We start from the raw sequence: 18,900 nt of genomic DNA, 5'->3' as shown, positions 1-18,900 counted from the left end.
AACTGGTAATTAGTATTTTATTTGCATAGGCAATAAGAAATCACGTAATCACTCTCCAGAAAAAGATGATCTTGCATTTGATCCACATGCTACTAGAACTGTTTTTGTTGGTAATATAGAAAAAACTATGATGCATGGTGAACTGAGAAGTATATTTGAAAGATTTGGAGATGTTGTTGTAAGTAATTTAAACAATGATATAAGTAAGCAACCCTTTACCACCGGCTTGTTATAGTTATAAATAAATATAAATTAAGTAATGTTTATTTTGATTCAACATATAAGGGTTAATATATAAGGATAGACAACTTTAAGGGTTCAATATATAATGATAGACAACATTAAGGGTTCAACATATTAGGACAGTTTAAAATAATCTTAAATAAACTCATAATAATGTTATATAAAATATGTTATAAAATATATACTTATAATATATACTTATAATATATAATCTATATAGTTGTGTTGGCTTTAAAAAAACTTCGTAACATCAGTTATGAAATTACTTTTTAAAATCAGTTTTAACAGTAGGTACCACTATAAAATACTGCAGTAAAATAATGATATAATGCAAATAATAACTAAAGTTATAACTTACTTACAATATGTAGTTGTGACTATAAACTTTAGAAACAGAAAATCTAAAGACTATCAATTTAGAACATTAAGATATACACCAACTCTGTTGAAACAGTTGACCTTGACATTGATTGTCATTGTATATGCCAATTTATAAAAGAAAGTCACAATGTTTTAGAACATAAAGAAAATTAGCTTTTGATAGGTATCTTTTACTTGAATTCCAACTGAATTCAAGGAACAAATATTAATTTACCACAGATACAGTAAAAAGATGTGATTTTGATGAATGATGAGTCAAACAAGAATGAGTTTAGGTTGATGGAACTAGAAATTATAGCTTCTTTGAACAGCGACCATGTTATTGTGATAGAGCTACAAAGTTCATAAAACCTTTCTTTTTGGCACTACGCCCAATGCTTTATCACAAGACCTGGTAGCTACCACTTCAACCAGCATGTTAAAATCTAAGGGAAATTTAAACCGAACAAATCCAATTTAGAATCGATAGATAAGATTAGCAAAGGTTTGACAAGACCTTGTCTTAGTAAAGCCTCTCAAGGGTTTGTCTCTCAGGTGGCAGCATAATCTAAGCAATGCAAATCAAAATAGTTTTAAATTTAAAAAAATTTCTATGCAAATATAAAATAAATATAAAATGGTATGTTAGATTTATGTTTCGCAATGTCAAAGAATATTTCTCCATCTGTCAACTGTTATAAAATATAGCAACCATTAGGGTGGTTCAAAAAAATGAACCATATCAAAACCTTTATGCTCTTGCTTTTTAGTGTTCCTTTTGCTCATAAAATAGGCCACAAAAAATATTTTTGGTGTAACATATATTTTAGAACTGCCTCAAAGACCATGAAGTTTGATAATTTAAGCTAATTTGAAATTTCAAGTCAAAAGTGAACACACTTTTTGCTATTGAAATGCAATGATAAATAAAATGTAAATATTTGATTGTTTAATTAACTAAGTAGACAATTATTCGTAATAGTCCAGTGATATTTGTATATTTGAGTTCGACTTACAGCGTTTTGTTCCAAATTCCGTGTTTCTCACAACTGCAGTAGGCCTATCACTAACAGACAACTAAAGTCTATTTATGTTTATTAAGTAGCGTAGCTTTCTTTGAGTTAGGAAAGCCTTTATGATGTTGTTTAACAACTTGAAACAGATATTGTTTCTGGTCTTCCTGATTAATCAGTGAGGAATTGAATGTAGTGGTTAAAGCGATGGTCCAGCGCTGTCATTGATTACTTTTAAAGATTCGGCAGTGTTCTTTCTAATGATGAACGATGGCAGTTCTGGCCACTTATCTACATCTTCTGACACAAAGGAGGTATCAATTTGAAAGACTGCAAAGAACAGGTGGGATGCAGGTCCAATTAAATGATCGAGAGTTTTCGTGTTGAGGTTGTCTTTTCCTGTATATCTGACTGAACAATCTTCATTTTTTCCAGCTGGGTGCTCTTGTAGTTGACTCACCATTTTCTGCTTTGTATTCAGTGTCACCATGTCTGAGAAGAAGCTAAGAGGTACCATTTCTTCGCTTAAGTACCATAAATGACGTCCAATTGCACCGGCAGCTGCCTTGGCTACTGCATCATTAGTTGAATGGTAGTCTGCAATGGCTCAAATGAAGTTCAGATTGTTGCTCAGAGCGTTGCATTCATTTGGAGATGTGATCCAAGCCTTCACATAAATCAGTGTGACAAACAAATTGAACTCTAGGCAAGCTCTGCTTTCATGCTTTGTCAGTTTGAATTGGTGTTGAAAGAGAAAGAGTTTCAAATTGTATAGCAACTTTGACATCTATCTCGCGTGATGGAATGCACCAGGAATTCTGAAACACCTCTTGGAGGACAGTGTCCCAGGAAAATCAATGTGAGTTGAAGAAGTTCTCAGTAATCTTCTCTCTGAAGACAACCTTCTTGTCTCACTAGAGCATTCTTTGGGAAAATGACCATATCATGCTTGAGGTTGTCAAGACTGGCATTTAAACAACTATCCATTTAACACTTGTAATCACCTTGGTCCATTTGAGGCCAGAATTCCTGAAAATGACAAAATAGTGCTACATTTGGACCAGATGTCGGACCAAACAATTTCTTAAACACGTCTCTTAAACACATTTCTTAAACACATCTACAACTTCAAGCACATGATGCCTACAAGCCAGCCAAAGTAGATCTTTGCGTAACTTCTTCTCCAATAAAACACAAGATCCATTTAAACAACCAGAGTTAGATGGAGTTGTGTCGAATGATATTCCAGCAATCTGCTCTGTCAGATTCCACTCCAGTAAAGTTGCAAATGTTGACTGTGCCACCTGTTTTTCTGATCCTTGTCCCATTTTGGGGATGGCAAGAAGTTTCTTGGTATGACAAACTGTTACCAGAATTGTGATACGGTCTTCTTTCTCTGGTCCACTACTGATGGCTGGAAGTAGTTTACCGGCAACATGGATGACCAAGGGGCCATCAGCACCAAATGAGGCCTCCATGTTGTCAGCTTGATGGATTCGGTGCATTCTTCTGCTTCTACGAATACTACTGATAGACAATGGCAGGATAGTTACATCTTGGTTGCTGAAGGTTTGTGCTGCTGTGAGGATAAACGCAGCTTTTCTGTTGCTGATATTCGTACAATCCATCACTGCTGCAACCTCAGGTGTTGAAACATGCTTAGCCGCTACTTAAAGGCGTTTTAGAGTTTTGTTGAAGCTGGCCAGTTCCTCTCCAGATGCCTCATCTTGAGATGATTCAGCTTCAGAACTACTGAACAGAACTACTCTGGACGAAGTTGCAGATTCAGCAGCACTGTTCTTTCTTTCTTCTTCTTTGGCTTGTCGTTCTACCTTTTTGGGCACTCTTTTCGCTTTCCTCTCTTCTTTCTTGCACAAGTCAGTATCCACACCACCCATGGCCTATTTCATGGCTAATCGATCAAAAATAGTTCATCTTCTTCAATTGTAATCAAATTCATGCAATCATGATGAGAAATGTCAAAAAACACATTGATAGACTGCTCAAATTCTGCTTCTCGGGCTGTTTGCGCAACAACTCTTCTACTTTTATTGTGACAAACGTTCTGGTAACCAACTAATAAATCCTCAAATTTTCTAATGATATTTCTCAGTTCAGTTGTTGGTACCCTTGATTTGGCCCAAATTTCACATAGCTGTTGACTTGCAAGTTTAACAGCTTCTTTTTGTTACAGTTTTTCATTCTTAAAATGGTGAAAATAAGTTCTCAAAACTTCACGAGTTGTTGGTACCTTCAACCGTCAAATGTATCTTGTTTTAAATCAACTACTAAAAATAGTTGGACAATTCATAATTCATCATTTAGTTAATTACAATTGCTTTCTAAAAATCAACATTGTTTTGTTTCGAAAAAAACATGCATTTCAATTCTTTTAGAGACAATGGACTTCTGCAAATCAAAGAAAAAACCAGTCAAAAGCTTGGAACCCTGTCCTTTTTTGGTGACAAAAAAAAATTTTGAAAAAGTGAAACACGGCGCAATAAAGCTTTAAATTATAAAGATTATGAGATGCAAAATTATGAAGTTAACTTCTTTTGAAGACCAACCCTTGAAGAGGTCTTATCCAAATATATAAGACCTCTTATACATTTAGATAAAACTTCTTCAATGTATATCATGAGATTGTCAGGAACTGCAAAGTCAGACATAAATTTTTCAACAACTTTGTAGTTAATGACTTTATTGCCTTGTTAAATAATGTTATCAAAGCATTATTAGTTGACAAATTTAAACAACTTCTTTCATCATCATAGTTACTAGAGCTCATTGTAGAGCTGTAGTCAGGGGTGCGGAGTCGTAAAAAAAAAGTACCGACTCTGGTCGTTGAAATTTTTAGACTGCGACTCCAACTCCAATTTCAAAGAATTTTTTTTTTCAAAGTTTTGAAAAATTACTTGAATTCTTTTAAAAATATTACGCAAAAATTAAAAATATTTTTATTTTAGCCAAGTATATAAAAAATTCATTGAATTTAAATATTTTGTACATGCATGTGCAATATCAAGAAGTTTTACTATTAGAGTCAGATTTGTGATTTTGTTTAGCAACTCTGACTCTGTTACAAATGTTGCAACTCTGACTCCACTACTCCGACTCCACAGCCCTGACTGTAGTGCCACACAAAAGTGGCTAACAAATGAGTTATGTATAGATACCTATACTCAGCTGGTGATGGGTTTAATTAGACTGTAAATTTTTGTAACTTTATTAACTAACAATTTTTTAAAAATCAGGTTCAGTATCAGTCATATAGTTAGAAACTATTCATTAATGCACCTTAATAAAACGAACAAATAAAGAGTCATGAGAGATACTGAATAAATGAGTTAAGATATGACTTAAATCATAAAGTTTCTAACATTATCATTTAATCATCATACTTATACTGAATTTAAATAAACAAAAAAAATACTGCAAACAGCATGTTCTGACTAAATGCAATTCAAATACAATTTACTCCAAATCAATTCTGCAACTAAAATAACAATCTTTAAAATTTTTAAAAACTAACTGCAAAGATAGATTATATACAATACAAACTGTAACTTAAAGATATATACAAACTTTTTGTTATCTTTATTATTGTCTTCACTTGTTCTTTCAAATCAATAATGAAATATCAATAATGATCAATTCAAAAACTTACTGTTAAAATAAGCTAAATCAAAAAACCTAAGAGTCCTTTAAAAGCTTCTAACTGGTAAAGTAAACAAAAAAAAACTAACAGACTAACTATTCTTTTCAATCAGTCACTGTGTGAAAAGAATTAACAAGATTTGTTAAATTGTAAAGGAGCATGTAAATGAACTTTAAGAATAGTATTAAGTTCAGAAAAAGTCATCGGTTAGAAAAAGAAAGTTTTACTGAATCTAAAAAAAATTTAATAATAACAAACAATGTTCATTGTAATAATTATATTATAGATAATAAGTAGTAAGTATTTGTATAACAATATATATATATATATATATATTGAGGGGACTGCTGTAGTTTTGCTCATCAGTTACTGAGTGGACTATTAGTGGCAGCCACTATTGAAATTACAAAACCGATGAGCAAAACTCCAATAAACCAATGAGCAAAACTCCAATAAACCGATGAGCAAAACTCCAATAAACCAATGAGCAAAACTCCAAATGAGCAAAACTCCAATAAACCGATGAGCAAAACTCCAATAAATCGCTAAAAAATGCCTATATAGGTCCACTGCAAATCCACTAAATCAATGTTTGCTGGGTATAGTATATATTTTTTTATAGGATGTTGATATTAAAAAAATGCAAACAGGACAAACAACATATGCATTTGTGCAGTATATTGATATTAATGGAGCTATGTTTGCAAAACGTAAAATGGACAGAGAATATATTGGGCATACCATTGTTAAGGTGATTTTTATTATTGTTTACTAATTTAATTTATTAATATAGTTTTAAAACAGTACAAACTATAAAAATCGAGTATGTATGTATTGGCAAACATAAATGTTTAAGGTTGGTTTTTCTATGCCAACCTATTTATATTTTTTGTGTAATATTTTGTGTGTGTGTGTATATGTCTGTTAGGATAAGTTATTATGTGTGTAATTTTATGCAGGCCTCAGCAGGATTAAATGAGCGCAAGAGCAGAGAAAAGCTCTCCTAAAACAAACATGATGAGACATCCGTACTGCTCCTCTTAACAGCTTCTTACAAGAACTTTTGGTTTTTGCAAGAGCTGTCTGTTTATTCCTTTAAAAAATTGCTTATTAAATACAAAATTTTTTTTTGCATACTTATTACAAGCATATGTTTATAACGGTAGTGTTACAAAAATATATACATAACAAGCGTCATTGCATAATAAAAAAATTCATTAGACGTGCGTTGTCTTTAGGTTTTCACAATAGTTATCCATTTATTTATTAACATTACTTATTTGATAAAAAATTTGACAAAGAGATATAAAAGTTGTTGCTTATAAAAAAAGTTTTATATTTTTTTATTGTAATAGAATGCAGGCACTTTAATAATTGTTACAACAATTAAAAATTCCACAATAAAAGTTAATAACAAGTTAAAGTAAATAATATAAAAAATATATAGTTCATTACTTAAAATAAAAATTATTGTGCAATAATTATAAGTGTAATTATTTTATTAGTTAAATAATTTTATTCGTATAATTTAAAGTGTAATAATTTTATGTTTATCAGTTAGTCCAATTTAATCAAAAACATTTGGATTTCAATCAGCACTCTTTTAATTATTTTTTTTGCAGCAACCGTTCCTTTTAAAAAGCATCGCAGTGTGTTATGCAATTATTTTATGTTGTATAAAAATGGCTTTATGTTATTCATTTTACTTACAATGATAATTATACTATTGAGAGAAAGCCATATGTTCAATTATATATCCAAAAAACTCAAGCAATAATTGAAAGTCAATTAAATACATATTTACTGGTTTGTTCAGTAAAAATGCTAAAATATCATCTAATAATATTCATCAAATATGCTTAAACATGCTTTATTAAAAAAAGTTCATACTTAATAAAAGTTGTATATTATTTGATTTTAAAATTAGTGACCTTTAAAAATAATTAGTTTATCAAATAGACATGGTCTTCTTAAGATAATTTTATCTTAAAGTAAAAAAAGTTTTCATGTAACTTTTGTAATAAATTATATAACTTCAAACTATTATGGATTTATTACATACTAAAATTATATAACTTCAAACTATTATGGACTTATTACTAAAAAGAGTCAAACTTATTATGTAACTTATTATGTAACATTTTATTACATTTGAAAAAAATATCTTTAACAAAAAAGTTTTATGATAATGGTTCTTTTATTTCTTGTAAAGTTTACTTTGAAATTTTACTTTTGCAATTTATTGCAGATTGGTTATGGACGTGGAACACCTACTAATTGTTTGTGGATTGGTAATCTTCCTACAAATGTTGTTGATCATCAGCTTTCTAAAATATTTCATCCATTTGGCTATGTTCAACACTGTCTAATTGATAAAAGGTTTTGGCAGGCCCTTATTCGTTTTGAAACAATTGAAGCTTGTACACATGCTTTTGCTGAAATGCACGGAAAGCATTTTCAAGGAAAACGCCTTGCTGTAAGTTTTGTTAAGTTTTAAGTTTGTAATGTATTAAAAATTGTAATGCTATTTTCACAAAATTTTGTAATATATGTAATATAATTTATAAAGATGTATAAGATAATATGATTTATATATTATCTTATGAATAATATTACATTTATAAAATATAGTCTGTATTTATATGACACATCAGTATATGTTTTTTTTTATAAATGTATTTACATTGTTATTAAAGTAAAAGTTATTAATTTTATTTTAGACTTTATAGCGAAAAACACTTTTTCTTGTATAATATTAATCTTTAAACTGAGTTTTTATTTAAATTTAGCAAAGTTTTTAACAAAGTTATTATCGTAATTAGGTTGATTATGCTAGTCCTGCTTGTCGTGATGGATTTTATCGGCGTATGGAAGAAGATGGTCAACTAGATCGACGTCAGTTAGAACCTTCTCCTACTCCTCCTGATGCTCATATTAACTTTCAAAATGTTGCTAGAGGAGGAGCATTTCAACCTCGAGGAAACAACTATGTTTTTAAATCTTATGCTGCGTCAGGTGACTCCCGATCATATGCTGAATACCACCCTGAGTTTAGTTATGAAAAGGGAGAAAGAGATATGTATGGTAGAGATAAAGAACGACCACGTGGATATTCTCCCATGTCTCATGGAAGCAATTCTCCTAAACATTTGTACTCTCCTAAACATACTTTATCACGTGAATCTATAAGTCCTGTTAGTAGTTTAGGGTTTTATGACCGTAAATACCGTAATGAAGAGAGAAAGAGAAAACATAATTATTTAAGCTCACCATTACATGAAGGATATATTAAGAAAAAAGAAAAGCGCAAAAAAAAAGAAAAAAAAGAGAAACAGGATAAAGATATTGAGTTTGGATACCCGCCAGTAGGTATTACTTCTCCTCCTCTAAAATCTTTGAAAGATGCTAAAAGGGAGAAGAAAGAAAGGAAAAAAAAAGATAAAGTGCGTAGAAAATCAGAAAGAAAACAGAAAAAAATTCTGAAATTGCAAAATCTACAAGAAAAGTTGAATATTAATGAATCAGGTGTTGATGGAGTTCTTAGTATGCCTCTGCAAAATATTAAAGCAGAGCCTAATTCCACTGCTAATGATAGATTACATAACAAAGATACTGAACAAATGAAATTAAGTGAAATCAAGCAAGAAAATGATGTTGTTAATGCTTCAGTGATTAGCAGTTACGAGCAAGATAATAATAATGTGCTTTGTGGAACAAAAATGGTTGAAACTCATTCTTTTGATAAAGATCAAATATTTAAAACTGAACAATGCATTGATAAGCAAGTTATTGATGAAATCAAAAAAACAGTTGCATCACCTGAAGAAGGAGAGTTAAATGAAGAGGATGGAAAATCTAGCATCAACCAACTGGCTGGTTCTCCTATCTCTCAAGATAATACTACTAATAATGCCATAAAGTATACAACAAGATTACAACCTGTAGATAAGGTTTTATCCAGTGTCCCAGCAACAAATAAAGTTAAAGTAGAAGTTCAAAGATCCTCTTATAATGAAGAATCTTCTGATTCAAGTGATTGCACATCATCAGATAGTGATTCTTCCGACAGTTCTGATGACTCTGATAATAAAAAACTTAATTATAAGCGGCATTCATGTCTTCGTGAAGATAAAAAAGTTTTTGATAAAGCAAGAGAACCAAAAGCATACAGACAAAGTAATAGAGATGATTTTGATCGGCGTGAGTATCGTGCTGAGCGTGACAGAGAAAAAGAATATCATCGATCAAAGTATTCAAGTTCTGATTCTATTCGTAGAAGTCCTAGTAGAAGTGTAAAAAGCAAGTCTCCTAATAGTTCACCAGGATGTTATCTCAAACGTGATAACTCGTATGATAAAAAAAATATTCCTAGTCCTTATAGTAAATCTCCTATTCATTCTTTCGAGCGAAAAGATCATTATGATCCACATAGTAGAAGAACTCATACACCTCCACCTCCACCTCCGCTTATTGATAAAGTTAAACATCCTTCTTCCATTGTAAGTAATGGACAAATTACTTACTCTAGGGAAAATATATTACCACCTAGTAGTACTGTTTCGCAAAGTGCTGACACATTGATGGATTTACTAAGAAGGTATCCAGTGATGTGGCAAGGTCTTCTTGGTTTAAAAAATGATACAGCTGCTGTTCAAATGCATTTTTTGTCAGGTATAAATTGAGTTTTTATGTATGCATATTATGGTGCCTTAAACCTCTGGATAAAACCCTTAAGATAAAAAATCACAACTCACTGTTTTTCATATGCTGTGGTTATTTTTTGTGATTAATTTAAGCCTAATTTAAGCTTTATAGTCCTTTATTTTTTTTTACAAAAACTATTTACAAAGAATTAACAAGTACATTTTTGTGTACCTGTAAATGTTTCTTCTCTGTAAGCATACTTTTTTTTTTTTTTTTTTTTTTGTAAAAAAGGTAAACTTTAATGAAAAGCAAAAAGTACATGCAATATGCAAGGGAGTGTCACTTCATCGGCTAAGTGTTTAGTTAGGCAGCATGAGAGTTATATTTTTATCTAAATATTATTATATTTCTATGAATATTTGTTTTTGTAAATAAATGAATAAAAATATGATATAAATACATAGGATTACCTTTTTCGAGATATTTCCAGAATTTATGCTATTTCATTGGAAGAAAAAAAAATTTTCTTTTTTTGTTGTTGTAATTTTTAGTAATTAGTAAAATAGTAAAGGTTTAATCTCACTTATCACTCGACATTTAGTTTAGACATTCTTTGTACATGTGTATAATTTTTTCTTGTTTGTACACATGTATTTATTGTTAATTATTTTGACTATTTCACTTAAAAATATAGTGTAGTTTAATTTAACAATTTTTTAAAGTAAATTAATTGCCTAATAAATTTATATATAATTTAAATAAATATTGAATTACTTTTCTTTTAATTAAAAGAGTTTCTGTGAAAAAAAAAATTGCAATGACACAGTTGTGGGTATGTTGACACTCATAAAACATGGTTTTTGAATCTGTTAGTTAATAGTTTTACAACTAAAAATATGGTGTTTATATAAAATCTTAATACATTAGCTTTTTTGTATTAGTATATATAGTTTGTTAATTGCATGATAAACATTTTAGGTAATAAATTACATTTTTGCTGTTACATATAATATGGCTTTTTGTTTTCAAATAGTACCAATAGATGTTTCATTTATTTATTAAAAGTAAAGTTTTCAAATTTTGCATCAAATATCTTCGCATTCAAATTATTTTTTTGTTGATTACATTAATTGAAGTCTTCCTTTTAAATGACTGTTTTAAATGTGTAATGGATGATGACTGTTTTTAATGTAAAATAAAAATGCTTTTTTTTGTCATTAAAATATAATCTTTTCACAAATAAATCTTTTCGCTTTCACACACGCATACACGAATATATATATCTATATATATATATATATATATATATATATATATATATATATATATATATATATATATATATTCTCAAAATAAGTGCCGGACATTGTCCAGCACTTGTCTGGTAAAAAACAACATCTATCGGTCATTTTGTCTGACCCATATTTTATGTGCATTAATTTTCTAATCATTTTAGTTGTTCCAAAATTATTAATAAATTCAGTATTGTATATAAATTTTATTTTTTGAACTTTTTAGTTTTTATATAAAACAAAATTGAAGTTGAACACACAACTACGTTAATAAAATACATCATTTTTTTTGAGTTAATTCATTTTTTAAAAGACGTCAAAGCATTACATTTTTTTGAATTAAGTAGCCCTGTTTTTATCATTTATATTAAAACCTTGCAATTAGTTATTAATTTAAATTTTTAGCTAAGTATTTATTTTATTTTTTGTCCAATGGTTTTTATAAATTTCAAACAAATATTTTAGCTTTTAAATTTTTTTCCTAAAAATTTTAATGTAATAATTATTTTAATGTAATAGTTATTTTAATGCTTATAGAAACCAGTACTTTTTATTTCACTATTAAATTTGAGTTGTTACATAACGTTTGAAATGATTTATAAAAAAATATATATTTATATAATGTAATTACGTATAATATTCTTTGATAATTTAAATAAAATGGGTTTATTGTAAACATTATAATTTATTTGTTACTTTATTTAATAAAATGATAATTAAACTTAATAATTTATGTATTTAATATATTTACGTAATAATTTATGTATTTAATGATTTACAAAGCATTTCGCTTAGTATAGTAATTTTTAAAAAACCTAATGTGAAAAATTCCTTTTCAAATTTTAGTTTTTTGAGCTTAGATTTTTTCTTTTTCTTTAAGATTTTTTTTTGTTAGATAATTTAGCTTACAAATTGCGTGGTCAAGTTGCAAAATATTTTATGCGTGGTCAGAAATGGCGTTCCATCGCACTTCTTTAATTTTTATTGGACATGTCCGGCAACCTTGAGTCTTTATCGGACAAGTTGTCCGGTACAAAAAAGTTTGTTATTTCGAGCCCTATATATGTGTGTGTGTGTGTACACATAATATATTTTAAATATGATGTAATTTAGGTAATGTACGCATTGCAGAGTCTTCTTTACCACGAGCTGCTCAACCTAATGAAGTCCCTCCAACTTTAAGAATCTCTCAGCGGATGAAACTGGAGACATCTCAGTTAGAAGGTGTTGATAAAAGAATACAGGTATTGAACAGGTTTTTTGCCATAATTCAGTTTTTTGCCATAATTTTCTTGAAGCAATATAATTTTCTTGAAGCAATATAATTTTTTCTATTTCTTTTAAACGATATATTCTTTTTCAATATAGTTAATAAAAGAGCATTGTATGTTGCTAGCATTACCTTGTGGACGTGATCCTCTTGATGTTCATGCACAAACTCGAGCATTGAAAACAGGTTTTATAACATATTTACAGCAGAAGCAAGCTGCTGGAATAGTTAACACAGCTATACAATCAAAACAGGTATCTTGAAATTTTAATTTAACTTTAGAAATTTAATTAAAAGTTGCTAATATCGGCTTGACTAATTAGTAAAGTGATTTTCCAAAAGTTTCTTTAAAGTTCTGGAAGCTTTAAGAAGGTTCTGTTGTTAGATCAACATTAACGATGTAAAATATTAAATGCGCTTATGATACTATAGATGACCACTTGTTCAAAATAGGAAATATCTCTAAGCTCATTTTTTTTTTTTTTTTTTTGCCAAACAAATAATAGCAAATGTTGAAGTTGCATTGCCAATTATTTCCTTTAAAAAAAGATGGTAGATAGTTTAATCTTGCTAAATGCTAAAGAATGCAAGATTTTATTTGGAGATCTAAAGTGGAAAAATTGTGTCACAGGAGCATCTGGTAACTGTTGTATGTTTAAATGTTTGTAGTAATAAGAAAAAAAAGAGGTATAATTTTAAAATTTGAAATTTATAAAGAAGCAGGGTTAATATTTATTCACTTACTGATACATAATATTTAGTGTTGATAGAGCAAGAAAGAAGATTAAAAAAATCTTGACAGTTGAACTCTTGTAATTTGAAAGATCATTTAAATCAAACATAATCTTTGGCCCCATTGGTTTAGTATTTAGAATTAAACTCCTTTATTTAAAAAATTCTTGTAATTCAAATATATTTTGAGATACTTTGAGGTTTTTGGAAACCTCAAAATGAAATTACATAAGTTCAATTGTACTTTATAACTACTTACATAAGTATCATTTTAACATTGGTTGGAGATAAAAGTTTTATACACATACCTCCTGGTATGTGTATAAAACTTTTTTATATGCCTCCTGGTATGTGTATAAAACTTTTTTATATCTCCAAAATGGAGACAAATATTTTTGTCTCCATTTTGGCTGGCTGTAGCCGCCAAAATGGAGACAAAAATATTTGCCTCATGCCAGCAAATGTTATGAAAAATAATTTCACATTTATTTTTAAGTTAACAAGCAATTTAAATATTAATTAGGAACAGATGTTAAAAATTTGACATCAAAGTTTTGTTTTATATGGTATATTGCAAAGGTTTTCACTATTTAAACAAATTCTAAATTTTTTTAAACTATAGAATAGATTAGTAGTTTAATATTGAACACCAAAAATACAAATTTGATATTTTACTTCCATGCAATTGGCAAAAAAAATCATTATATGTAATTAAATTATCAGATTTTGATCAAAGTTTTTTTGAATAAGTCGACATCCTAAATTTTTATTTTGTTTTATTATTTACAGTAATGTTATATTTGTATTTTTAATAATTAGATATTGTAAATTAATAACTTTTACCATTTATTAAAAATTTGCGACCTTATAGTATTTTGCTTTAATCTTTACAAATTACAACCACAACAAAAAAATTCATAATCTATAAAATGTTAAAAAGAGGTAGTAGTAACAATATAGAAATTGCGATAAGGAACAAGTTCAAAATTGAAAAAGAGATTGAATAATATTCAATTAAGTATAACATTTTTGTTCTAAATTAGAACTAATATATTAAATCAAAACCAATATTTATTTTCAATAATCATCTTATTCAATAACTATCATTGCAAAATTTCATGTACAAATAAGAAAAAGGAAAAATTTTCTTTAAATAATGTAAATTGCACTAATGAAAAAGTCTCATTGAAAGGATTGTTGCAATATGTTCTCTACATGTTGGACAATGGGGTGTCTTGCTTTGTAGCACTTGCTGGATGTAAGCATGCAAAACAAAAAAATATCTGCATGGCATGATTCGTGCGTTTTGGTCGTTAATGGTGCAAACAACACACTTTTGAGTGTCGGTGGAGAGAGTTAACTGATCAGGAACAGTTTCATCAGGCTCATCCAAAAAGTTTTTGTCCAGCTCACTGAACAATATTCATAATTTTTTCAAACTGATATAACTCAATTACACAAAAACAAGGCAAACTTCTCCAATACTTTTAATTTACTGTCAGTTGTAATATTTGGAAATGAATATGAATATATATTGAAATATTTTTGAAAGCAAGGTAATTTTGAACAAGGTACGACACAGTTGCTAGGTATTTTTCAGTTGACCATTCCCTGTTTTGAAGTTTTCTCTCAAAGTCTCGAATTTTTTGTATGGCTTTGTGCTCAGGCTGATCACGCCAGACAGGCTGATTGCTTGCAAGTTGTTGTAGCTCTTGAACAGTATGCTCAAAAACATACTGCTTAAACAAGTTCTTAAATTGACAAAAGCCTCTGTGCCAATTACACGTGTTGGTCTTTTGTCGCCTGTTCAAAGCCTCTGCATTATTGTTTGTCTTATGGTTTAAACCATAAACGCTGAATCCTTCTGGAGTCACAATGTTAATTCAAAATCGTTCAAAATATCTTTTAAAAGCCAGAAGTTTGGTTTTGATTTTTCCTGTGAACTGAGCAAGTTCAACTACTCTTGTTCTCCAAGATACTAAAATTTTTTCTGCAGACAGTTAGCAGAGGACCATAACTTTCCTGGCCCACTTTTTCACTTGGCTTTGGTGACAGTTAAAGATGTGAAGCGTCGTTTTGGTTCTTGTTTTTTTGGTCTTTTTTTTTTTGGAAAAAAAATGCAGGGGTTTGTTTTTTTGGGGGAAAATATTTAAAAATTCATTATTTAAGCTATTTTATTTAACTTTAATGGCAATATCTTAATTCATATTTTAATTTCAGATTTAAATAAGACAATTAATACTGAAATTTACTGAAATTCTTTTTATTTTGGTATGCTTAAAGGCAGGGAAGTGGAGTTACAAAATGGACTCCGAATTTGAATGTCACAAAAAGTTTACTTATTAATTTTTGGTATCCAGAAGCTCTAATAATATAAAAAACGGTTATGGACTACTATTGATACAAAAAAATTAGGACTTTATGTTTAGAGGAACAATCACTTTTTGAACCCGGAGTCCTTAGGTATAATAGCAGCAAGGACTCCAGGACTCTGAGCTTAAAAACAATATGTTTCAAGTCATTAAATTTCATGAGTTTTTTTTATATAGCAGATCTTAAGTCAACCAATATCTTCAGAGCTTCTGGAAACCAGAGACCAAGAAAAAATAGAGATATAAAGTTGAATTCCTTTTGGGACTCCACATCCCTACTTAAAAGTTAACACGTTTGGAGCAGTCCTGTATAAAAACTTCTTAGATAAATTTATCTTCCTCATTTTTATCTTAATTGGTTTTAGTGTTATAAAATGACACAATAAACATTGTTTATTTACATTTATTATATTTAATTACATTTAATATTTATATATAAAAATATATATATATATATATATACATATATATATATACATATATATATATATATATATATATATATATATATATATATATATATATATATATATATATATATATATATATATATATTCTGATTCACTCCCAACAAGGCTGCAAGCAACCACTATTAAGTTAGGTGTTACTAAAAAAGAATAATGTTATAGAGCAAGGAAACCGTTGACAGAAAACTTGTAGAGTTGTAGGTTGTTTGAGTCAGGAAAGCATCAAGATGGGAGAGCATTCCAAAGGGTTGAAATGCTGGAAAAGAAACTAGACAAATAAAAGTTTTTAGAGCATGCAGGGACAGATACAGTAAAAGAATGAGACTATACTAAGTATAATAAAAAAAGAATAAGAGACTATAATAAGATAGTTGGAACCACTCAGACAGAGTGGGTCCAACTACGTTTGCAAAGTTATGAGCATGCAGGGACAGATACAGTAAACGAATGAGACTTTGCTGAATGACGAGTCAAGCGAGAATGAGTTTTGGTTGAAGGAACTAGAGATGATAGCTCCTTTGAGCAGCTACAATGATAGTATTTGTAGAAAAAAGAAAGAAATGCATATATATATATATATATATATATATATATATATATATATATATATATATATATATATATATATATAATACATCAGTCAGATTAGGTCACCTTTTTCAAAAATTAGTTAAATTTTAGTATTTATCAAAGTGTAAGTTTAATAAATAATTAAAACACACTTTTAAATTTTGTTTGAGTTTGTATCAATCAATCAATTATGGTTAGATCAGGTCACGCTGCTACTGGTAACATGTAATCCAGTACAACCTGTTTCAAAGCATCTCTTGAGCCACGGTAAAGGCAACTTGCTTGGGAAAACTGATATTAACCCTCTAATTTAGTTCTGGGTAAGGGTAGGAGGAGCTCATGTACTTTGGATTGTAATCTTTTTAAATCACAATAAAAATACTCAGTCCTGATCTTCAAAACGGATTAACAGCAATTAAATATTTTATATTAACTCTTGTCACGACTTTAGGATTTCTTTAGTGATTTAGGATTTCTTTATTGTCGACAAGTTCGTTTTAAAATGAGAATAAGTACATTCTTGAATATTTACAAGTACATTTATAATTTTATTAATACTTTTATATTTAATTTGAGAACTTTACTGAAAAACAAATGTTATGTAAAAAATGAAGAAAATGATATCTAGAACATATGGAAAAGATTACAGGCTTATTTCTTGAGATACAGCTATTTACATACAGAGTATACACCATTTATTGCTAAATAAAGGTTATTTTTTGTATAACCACCTATGTATGATTTTTACATTGCTACACCCCTGGTTACAAGAAAATTGTCATTAAAAGCATTTTAGGCCTCTTTTTTTCTGTATTTTTTTTTGACAGTTTTATTAGAAATGTTTTCTGCTCTTTCTGAAGCATGTTTTAAAACCTCATTTTGGAATAAATGTTTAGATCAGAGTAAAATAAATTGTAGTAAAAACAGGTTAAAAAACCCTAATAAAAACATGTCAATTGCAATAAGTGACAATAGTTAGTAGCAAAAGTTTAATGTGATTTGTGTGATTATGATTTTAATCCTTTATGGTTTAATAGAAGTTGTTCAATATATTAAATTTATCTTTTAGAGTAAACTCTGAATTAATTATATAAATATGTCTAAGAAAAATTGTAGTTTTAATAGTGGGCGGCTAAAAGATTCTAGATTTGTAATTTGGATATCTGCAGACAAAACTGTATTGAAGATGTAGACTTTGCATGTGTAGTTTCAGTTTAAGTAACTTGGGAATTGGAGCAGTATTAAGTTATGGGTTGGGTAAGAAACATCTGAGAAAGGCGGTAGAAACTAAAAGCATTGGTATCTTTTTTGACAAACTACTACTTCCAATAGAAAAATCTTGTTCATTTGAAATCTATTGAATCGTAGATTGTTCCTGCCTGCACTCTTAATACAGAAATACTGTGGACTTTAAAGGTTGTTGTATCCCACTATTCACTTAGATCATGTACTGGTTTAAGTGAGTTGTTTAAAGTTATGTTTACAGATAGCAAAATTGCAAAAGGTTTTTCATTGAGTAGAACAATGTGAAGAACATGTGGCTATTTAATAAATTTTGGAATGTATCCTTATTTTAAAAATGCATTAAGTTAGTTCAGCTATCACCCTTTTATTCTTGTCTCCAATGATGAATCTATGAATCGTATACTTTAAGAGGAACATATGGATATAATTCGTTATTGGAATGAGTTCTCAAGTGATGTTTAAACTCGTTATTTTTTGCTACTATTCTGCTTTTCTTTAAAAAGTATTAAATCTCTACTTTTAAACGCTTAAAAGTTTTAAACTTTTAGAAGTTTAAAATGTTTTAAACTTTTAGACGTTTAAAAGTTTTGAACTTTTAGAAGTTTAAAATGTTTTAAACTTTTTGACTTTCAATAAATTGCAATTTTAGGAAAAATGGTAATGCTACCTCATAAGGTAGACTTTGTGGCATCCAAGGAGCTACACCATCTTTAATTCAGAGTTGCTTCTGATTAATTTGATTTAATGTTAATTTTATTTGTTCCAGTCATTCAAAATGTTGAGGAAATTTTCTGGTCAAAAGTTTGTTGTTTTTATTGTTCACTTTTTTGAAAATTCTGAACCTCTCATTTATTAAGAATCTGTTGCCAGGGGAAAGTGTTAATCTATTCTTTATATTTCGAATTGAATTGCTTAGACCGTCATCAGACCTAAAATAATGCTAATTTAAAAGCCATTTCAACATAAACCATATTAAAATCCGCTAAAAAAATAATCCAAAGATGACGTCAATAGAAATGATTAAGTATTATATA

The 18,900-nt window shown here is 28.9% G+C and overlaps 1 protein-coding gene across 1 annotated transcript in view; it reads left to right on the top strand.

The window, feature by feature from the left end:
- LOC100200766 (msx2-interacting protein) overlaps nucleotides 1-18,900 on the top strand; it is a 56,132-nt gene that overhangs the window by 34,003 nt on the left and 3,229 nt on the right. Inside the window, exons 7-12 of the mRNA XM_065799878.1 lie at nucleotides 30-178; nucleotides 5,897-6,025; nucleotides 7,523-7,750; nucleotides 8,097-9,945; nucleotides 12,324-12,454; nucleotides 12,579-12,734. Of these exons, the coding sequence (XP_065655950.1) occupies nucleotides 30-178; nucleotides 5,897-6,025; nucleotides 7,523-7,750; nucleotides 8,097-9,945; nucleotides 12,324-12,454; nucleotides 12,579-12,734 (2,642 nt within the window). The remainder of the gene's footprint in view (nucleotides 1-29; nucleotides 179-5,896; nucleotides 6,026-7,522; nucleotides 7,751-8,096; nucleotides 9,946-12,323; nucleotides 12,455-12,578; nucleotides 12,735-18,900) is intronic.

The sequence above is a fragment of the Hydra vulgaris genome, chromosome 06 (genome assembly GCF_038396675.1).
Source record: "Hydra vulgaris chromosome 06, alternate assembly HydraT2T_AEP".
NCBI classification, from domain to species: Eukaryota; Metazoa; Cnidaria; class Hydrozoa; order Anthoathecata; family Hydridae; genus Hydra; species Hydra vulgaris.
This window is presented reverse-complemented; position numbering and strand designations above follow the sequence as displayed.